The sequence below is a fragment of the Engraulis encrasicolus genome, chromosome 20 (assembly GCF_034702125.1).
Source record: "Engraulis encrasicolus isolate BLACKSEA-1 chromosome 20, IST_EnEncr_1.0, whole genome shotgun sequence".
Taxonomy (NCBI): Eukaryota; Metazoa; Chordata; class Actinopteri; order Clupeiformes; family Engraulidae; genus Engraulis; species Engraulis encrasicolus.
The window spans coordinates 6,385,385-6,394,363 of NC_085876.1; the positions used below are offsets into that span (position 1 = coordinate 6,385,385).

General features: G+C 43.7%; 1 protein-coding gene across 4 annotated transcripts in view; it reads right to left on the minus strand.

Moving 5' to 3' along the window:
- Window positions 1-483: 483 nt before the first annotated feature.
- atat1 (alpha tubulin acetyltransferase 1) overlaps window positions 484-8,979 on the minus strand; it is a 23,919-nt gene continuing 15,423 nt past the window's right edge. The window contains exons 10-12 of one of the 4 annotated variants that reach the window (XM_063185249.1): window positions 7,012-7,115; window positions 3,860-3,932; window positions 484-2,088 (exon numbers count right to left, since the gene is read on the minus strand). In XM_063185249.1, coding sequence (XP_063041319.1) covers window positions 1,707-2,088; window positions 3,860-3,932; window positions 7,012-7,115 — 559 coding nt within the window. In that variant the 3' untranslated portion in view covers window positions 484-1,706. The remainder of the gene's footprint in view (window positions 2,089-3,859; window positions 3,933-7,011; window positions 7,116-8,979) is intronic. The other 3 variants (XM_063185252.1, XM_063185251.1, XM_063185253.1) reach the window with 3 other exon arrangements.

Below are 8,979 nucleotides of genomic sequence, written 5' to 3' on the forward strand. Positions count from 1 at the left end.
ATATTAGTCTTATTATACCTTTCAGAGATGTAATAAATATATTTTACCAAAGCCCTATGCAGAACCTGGTATGATTCACATCTCCTGGTGACTTAGTTTTTGCAAAGAAAAACAAAGTGCTTACATCACAGGCCACGTGTCATTCCTTTGGCTGCCAGTCCTGCAGTGTTTGGTTTTCGTGATATCATAGTGAGTCAGAGCCCTCCAGCTGATCAGCTAAAGAGTAAAGCAACAGGAAAAAGGCCCTCAAGACGTCGGCCCACCTCCTGCTCACGTCATCTGCAACCACAGACACACTAATGAACTAATGAACCCTCAGCCACAGACCTCCAGAGAGTATGTGTTGTTGACCACCAGTGAGGACATACTGGCTCCCATCCACTGATGGCTAACTATCAGGACCGTCTGTGGTTTCAGATGAACTATTGGACAATGCATCTTGGAAGATATTTTGAGAGGGAAAAAAACACGATACAAACACTGTTGAACTTCTGTAGTGATTTCAATCATTTTAGTGAACATGTAAACAAAACATGTAGAGAGATCATGTAACCAAAACATCTGAGCCTTCTTGTTATTTAACAAACTCCAGGGTATAAATTACAGTTAATGTGCAGTATTTAAAGTTTACAGTTATTAAAAATAATAATAAAAAAACACTTGTTGACACTATCGATATGTTAGTCTGTGCATAGCTGTAGTGCATCTTTATAGACAGAAGCGGAAGACTGACAGCTCATCAACTCTCCACCTGTCCATTCCTGAGGTGAGGGGAGGGGAGGCATGATAAAAGGCTACTTGATTGGCTAACATCAATGACTTTATATTAGGATGGACAATTAAGGTTCCAACCCATTCAGTCAAACGGATTTGAAGCATTTTTAACAGTCAATTTTGCTGTTATCACTAGTTTATCACTGCGAATCAGAAAGGTCCACTTGATGTCAGGATGGGACTTGACATCCAGGCATTTCTGAATGGCAATTCAGTTGCGATATCATCAGATGGATATGCTTCAAATCCGTTTAACCGTGCTGTGTCCATGGAATGGCTGGCATAGTCGGCTCTGTCACATGTTTTTAGAACCCGTCATTCACCTTGGGCCTGCTGAACATTCTAAGAACACTCTTCTGTGACTCTTCTAAGAACATTCTTCTGTGACGCTTGCAGGGTTGCTAGGAGTGAACACTAGGATCACTAAGGTAAATAGAGGGCCTAAGCCACGTTCCTTCCCATAGTGGCTGGGACCTCACCGCTGATCTCTAAAGACTGAAGTGGATCAAGCATCCATTTTGTCTATTATTTAGAGATCAGAGCTAAAACTGTGTTTGTTTATTCCACCATGTTGGAGATCCGAAGAGGTTGTCTGTCTGCAAGCATTAACACTGCCCTTTTCCGCTTGCCTATTGGCTTAACATAAGCCCATCTCCAATTCTGAGGCATAAATACATAAAGGCTTGAATGCAGTATAAGGTCCCCTTGGGCTCTATGAGAGGGAGCTATTGCGTGACTTAGGCCCTGCATTGGGGTCAACAGCAGAGGTGTCAATTCCGGGTCCACAAAGTAAAAACCTTGCCACAGCTTCCTTCCAACACAAGTAGCTGGTCTACCTGTCTTGAGTGCTCAATAGTCAGGTGATTCAGAGCTGGTTGGATCCAATTTGTGGCAGGGTTTTTACTTCTTGAGCCCGGGATTGACACCTCTGGTCACCAGGGTCGCGTGCTGCGCTGCTCCTGCTTCTGCCGTACCCACTGTGCCGTCCAGCGCCCCTCCCCCACCACCCACGACGACCAGTTGCCCCTGCCCGCCCGCTCACGATCCACCAGCTCGGGGAGCTCGCCCCTCTTCCCCATCTCCACACCGCCTCCTCCACCACCCTCTCCTCCTTCCTGGACCCTGGAGCCCAGCGTCGGGTGTCTCTGGAGGTTTCTGCTGATGTTTGGGCCGCTGCTCAGGGGTTCAGGCTGCGGAGCCTCCACACTGGGCAGAGGCTCTACGGGGGCCGCAGGGGTGCAGGAGTCCTTCTGCGGGGCGACCAATGGAGGTAGAGTGGTGGGTGGAGGTAGAGAGGCATCTGCAGGCTGTGGCCTGCAACAGACAAGACAGGGAGACCTTGTTGTTAGAGACCGGAGTAGAGTAGAGTAACTTCATTGATCCTGTACGAAAATCGAGGTGTTAAGCAGCATACACAAATGCATATACGTGGGTAGCACACACTCGCATACATCAGATCAAACATAGGTCATCCATTTGGATACAAACAACACTATTACATTATTATTGGACTGAAGGAGGAGAGCAACGACAAACATAGAGGTAACGACAGAGCGAGAGAGAGGAGAAACAGCGCATCAGGTTCGCCATCATCAAATGTGGGAATGTCAACCCGTATTAAACGCACACATGCATGCACATGCAGTGGTCTGAACTGTGTGTGAGGGCTCGCAGATTTCTCGAGGGAGCAAACATGCTTAACAGGGGTGGAGCTGTTGGTGAGGCAAGCAGGGCATTTGCACTTGGGCCGAGGGCACTCCCGTATAGTTGGTGGGCGTACTATTATGACCTTGGCAAGTACGTACCTATGGGGTTCATGTCAAAGTTTTGCCCTGGGGCTCTGTGCACAATTGCTCCGCCACTGACAGTGATGATGTAGACCAAATGAACCTTTAATATTATCACTGACCTTAGTTTGTTCACTTTGTCTGACTGCTTTTTGACATTAAGCCCATGTGTGAGTAATCAAACCTCTGTGTGTGATTTGTAATATCTGTGGCCCGATTGTGGTTTTTAATAGGTGTGCAATTCTGAAACGTTCTCGTCCATACAATATTTTAACAGTGTCACATAGTCCCAGTGAAAATTTCTCATCTCAATACGTAGCCAATGTACTGTGTATATATGGCTGAAATGTCAATTAACTAATTTGAGCCCAACGCACCTGCAAAAAACACCTGCTGAATGCCTAAGCCATCTTAGGGAAAATATGCCCTTAGCCTAAAAAAAAACTTAAATATCTCAGCCTCCGAAGCACACAAAAACATAAAATAAATTGTATTTAAACGCTAGGACCCTCATCTTGCATAACAATGTGTACATTCAGCTCTTACACTCTTACACTATTTTTAATGAAAAACTCACATCTCAATCCTGAATGCAGCGCCTATGTTGCTCCAGGCACCTAGGTCAATGCAGCTTCTATGCAGCACTAACGCACTTCACTAGAAAAATGAATAGCTTGGGAGGGAGATGGGGGGTGCCACTGGGGAAATTACATGGAGCTGAAACCAGGGTTCCTAAGATTCCTGAGTTACTGGCCTGGGTCTCATGGGCGACTCATACCCTACCACAGCTCCCGTTATCGATCACCACACCAATACTTAGCTGTGTGAGGAGGGGAGGACCTCATTACACGAGGAAGAGCTTTGGGAATGAAAGCCAGGTCTGTGACGAGATTTTATATTGTGCTTCTTCTCCGTTGTCTGAGATAAGAATAGCCCGCGAAAGAAAAGCAAGAGTATGCCAAGGTTTTAAACAGAGTTTTGATTGGATTTACATTAGGCAAGGGCTTACTTTGTAGTGACTCCAATTTAGTCCAATTAAAGTCAGCCAGTGCGCTTTTAAGCTCAATTTCAGATCTAAAAATACACCTTTTTGTTCTCCCTAACCTATTTTCACAGAAGTTCTTATTAGTTGAAATCTCATAAAGAGGTGATGATTTTCTCGGAGGGGATGATTTCTCTTTTTTCTCTTCTGCCCTGTGTGAGGGTGAATTGCAGCTGTGTGCTTCCATGTGTGTGTGTGTGTGTGTGTGTGTGTGTGTGTGTGTGTGTTTGTTGGTGTGCATGCTCTGTGCTCTAACCTGGGTGAGTGTGTGTGCTCCATATAAGTCTGTCGCACTGTGTGACCCTGCCTGTCTCTCACTGGCTGCAAACCTGAGAAAGCATATACACACACACGTATGGTAAAGTGACACACGTTAACACACACGCATGCACAAACACACTTGCACGCATGCACACAAAATGACAGATACTCGTATGAACACACACAAAGACTGACTGGCTCATACCGACATATTAACTGCGGGGACAAGCATTGACAGTTTGATTAAAGCTCTCTTAGGGTTGAAGAATTGAAGAACAAGGCCCAAAGACCTACATTGCCTCCAAAGAGCAATGTGGTTTGCGATGGGCTAGCCCAGTGATTCCCAAGCAGGGGTACGTGTACCACTAAGGGTATGTGAACACAATGCAGGGGGTACGTGGAAAATATCAGTAAAAACAAATGTATGGAGCGTACTCATATTGGGATAGAGGAAGATATAGAGCATTAGCGAGGGGGTACTCATAGTATGACAAAAATGCTTAGAGGGGTACGGGAGACAAAAAAGGTTGGGAGACACTGGGCTAGCCAACAAAGCAACAACTAAGAGTTCATTAAAACCATCCATACATCTGGAGACGTCGGGGCTCAGTGGTCTAGTGCAGCGTACCACTACGCCGGGGACCAGGTTCCATGCCAGCCCGAGATCGTTTCCCAATTCCAATTCCCCATCTTTCTCTCCACACACATTTCCTGTCTCTCTCACTGTTCTGTCTGATAAATAAAGGTGTAAAAGCCCAATTAAATAAAACTGTCCATATTCCCTAATGCACATTTAATACCGCCATGCTGAGCCGCAGTACTTGCACATATCCCCAACGTAATTGCTATTGTGACTATAAAAACCATCATCAATGTACATAGGACAATGAAAGGCATTCAGTTTTATTGGCCTAGCAACATGAAATAGATTTTAACTTGAAAAAACGGGAATACATTTGATTTTAAATGAAGTAAAAGTCATTGTGGGGGCCATTATCCTCAGTAGCTGATACAAAAACATCTAAATTGCTCCTGTTAAATGCATGCTTATTCTAACACTCTGCCAAGCTGTGTTGTATTTTCCCATCCAGAGAGCAGCATCTGATTCATACTGAGACTTTTAGCTGTTGGCCCAATACTGTTACTGTCATCAACATGGACTGTCAAGGCCAAACCTGACAACAATAAGACATTAATTCCAGGTCACAGTTCCCATTCCCATGGCTTAAACGCACATGCGCACGCATGCACGCACGCACGCACGCATGCACGCAGGCAAGCAGGCACGCAGGCACGCAGGCACGTACACACACACACACACACACACACACACACACACACACGCACACACTATGTTCCTCTTTTTTCTTCTCTGACCCTGAAGCTAAATACATACAGTACGTTACATTTGCATTATACTGCATTACATAACTATTTGCTGACACTTATATCCAAGGCGATATACAAAATAAACTGCAATATAAAATGCAAAAATGTGCAATGGGAAAACAAATAGCATAGCACAGCTGTGCACGTAAATCACCAGGGTCCGACACTCTATTAACAAGTCAGTCAAGATATTTTGCTCTCCTGGTATCTCCAGTTGGCTTATCCACTCAGCTGTCAGGAAATACAGAAGACTAACAGACATTATTCACACAGCATTTTTTTCACATTATAGCCCCTTAATGCGCGCCGTACCTCCTATGACACGCTGTAATAGACATTGAAAGTTAACTACTATAGTACTACACTACACAGGGCCTTTAGTAATACATTACAACTTGATCATTGCCATTCTCAACAGCTCATTTATAATGCTGTGTCTTAAGGGGTTAAATGAGGTGAATGGATTGGTTTGAATGACTTTATAGGACTGTTGTTCGAGGTCACTGAGTGTAATTGGACAATCAAACGACCAGGGCATTTTGTTTTGGCTTAGACCAGTCCCTCATGGAACAGCGGTTACAAGGAACAGAGTGGGGCCGCTTTCATACCATCCCACATAGCCCACCTACTAATGAACTACTGGGTTGCCCCCTCTAAACTGTGTGTTAGTACTGTATGCATTTTAAAATACAATAACAGCATCGGCCCCTGAGCACTGTTGGCCCACCGGGAAAATTCCCTGTAAATTCCCTGCCCGATTACCAGTCCAGGCCTGAATCCAATTAATGGGCTGGTAGTTAACCCTTGCTCACTGGGGCATAGTATCTATTACCCTATGCCCTGTGTGGTTAACCCCTTAGCACAGAGTCTATGTAATAACCTGAACCATTAATGGCAGCTAGTGTATGCCATTCTGTTTTTCTGACTATTATTTGGGTACTTTCTTTTGTTCGGATCTACCAAACTAAAATAGGTCTTCAATGTGCATGGTGTGACACTGCTTGCTGAAATACTCTGCAAATACAATGCGAACCAATGATGCAAACAAGGGGAGGGAAAAAAACCTTTCACGTTGTCACTCTAAATTCTACTCAACTCCTGACTTTTTGGCTTATCAAGATGACTCAGTGTGGTGAAGAGAAGCATTTCTTTGAAATCGTTTCCACAAGAGTAATAGTGTGAGTTAACGTTAGAAAGTGGAAGCCAGAATGAGAGGAACATGTCAAGTTATTCATCAAGGGGGAACTGCCAAGGGAGGTTTTTTTTCTTCCAAAAAAGGTAAATATTTAAGCTTTATGAGGAAGTGGAGCACATAGCAACTGTATACTGGTCCATACCACTTAAGTAAACGCTGATTAAGCAGGTTCAAAGTTCACTAAAAGTTTACATCCATTATGAGTGTGCTATACATGGGTGTGTTGTCTACCACCCAACACAACACTAATCTGTGATACAGTATCTTTACAGCATATTAGGTATTCATTGCATCATCATCAAAACATTCAACCAAGTGAGATGTGAAAATGATTGAACCAACCACAACGTGACTGTGGGCCCCCAGAGGGAGAGTCATTTCAGTTCCCCTCCCCAACCCCGTCCTTTACGGCCCTCTGTAACTTTGAAGAGGGAGGTTCGAAACAATCACTACCTCATCAGATGCTGTGTACCTTTTACTACTTCTTACTGGTCTTCAAATTTTAGATCATTTTCATTTACTACCTTTTAGTACTTTTTTAGAACCTGACAGGAGTACAGTACCTGGCAGCTTGTGGGTGTCTAGCTGGTCCTCCAAAAGGAGCCCCATGCCTCGACTGTTGATATGGCGACTGTACAGGTTGCTCCTGGCAACCAAACCCCAATGGCTTCCGTGGCGGACCATGTGACGATTGGAACAGGAAGTGCAGCATCCATCATTTGGAGTTGGATGATGGGCGGAGTAGGGAGGGGGGAAAGGGCAGGAGAGAGAGAAACAGAGAGAGCAAGAGGAAGGAGTGACAGAAAAACAACAGGATGGAGAAAAGAGCAGAAAACAAAACAAAAGGTAGAACAAAAATAAAATGAACTGAAATCAACTTAAAATCCACAAAGGACAGCAAACTGCAACAGAAATAAATCATAGCACAACTGAATTCAACCAAACCAACATGATCTTGAATTAAAAAAAAAAAACCCAAAAAACATACACCACAAATGTATCATAAAAATAATCAGTGGAATGTAATGGTGGACAGTGTGAGTGTGAGAAACGCTAGTACTACCGTAAACTATTGAATATTCATAAATCGGATCCTGGGACAAAAATGTGTCTCTTTCACAACAAAAGAGTGCATCACTATCATCAGTATCTGACATGTCAACCAAACTGGATTGTGGGAATTTCAGTGAGTGACCTATGTGAGAAAAATGAGCATTGAAATGGCTACAAAATAGTACATGACAAATAGATTTTACTAATTTGGGGCTGCTCTGGCCTAAGCCCTAAGGGATTGTGAATTCGCCTTCCAATCAAATGGTCACAGGCTTGATTATAGAAACTAGGAAGAATAATATTCTCATGTATCCATCTTATCTGCGACTGAAGTGACCTTGTGTAAGACATTTAACCCTACATTGTTTCAGTGGGACTATCCATGACCATAACATAACTACTGCACATTGCTCTGAATAAGGTCATCTGCTACGGCTAACGCAGCTGCTAATGTAAATGAGCCAAAAATGACCGGGTCAGGACTGAGGTGACACAATCATATTTTATTTGCTCCCAACGCACTTGTCATCTCAGAGTCTCAGAATAAAACCAGACACTTAAAAACATCAGCAGTAGAAACACTCCCAGTAGAAACTCAGCATTCGCATGGCTACACATCGCTGGATCTATTTGTAAAAGGGTACACGATACACCTACAGTCCACAGAAAGTGGACAAAATACTGACAAGAAAGGCTCTTAAAAATCTTTTTTTTTTCGTTCTTTCTACTTTTCATGGCTTGAGCTGTTTTTTTCTTTCATTTAGGCATTTCATGAGTTTGATATCCATCCTAGCTCTTCTCGATCTGTAATCAGTACAATCACTCTCCTGAAAAGGAGTGTTGTGCCTCACAATAGTGTTAATTTAGGCAGCATTTTACTCGTTCTACATCCATTCCTGATCTCTTCAATCTGTAATCATTTACCATCAGGACCTTAAAAAACTCTTTATATGCATCAGACTATCGTTCCTTTTGGGCGTTTCACCTATTGGCAATCATTCCAATATGTAATAATCACTGCTCAGAGAAAAACGTTCACTGAAACCACTGTGGTGGAGCTAGATCATAAAGTAAGGGATGTTAAAGCCCAACGGCAAACAGAGACCAAGGTCGGGAAGAGGAGAAGTCAATGGTAGCCGAGCTGAGATCGATTAAGAGAACTGTTGAAATGTTACGAGAGAAGCAGAGAAAGAAAGAGAGAGAAAGAGAGAGAAAAAGACGAAAAAGAGGGCAAGAGACCGGAGGAAGAAATAAAGTGAGCGACAGAGGAGCGAAATAAAAGGGAGAGAGGGAGAGAGAGAGAGAGAGAGAGAGAGAGAGAGAGAGAGAGAGAGAGAGAGAGAGAGAGAGAGAGAGAGAGAGAGAGCACAGCCCAGTGTGTTATGTCATGTGAAACAAATGCATGAATGCAGATAATGCAGGATGGAGAGGGGAACAACAGAGAGAGAGAGAGAGAGAGAGAGAGAGAGAGAGAGAGA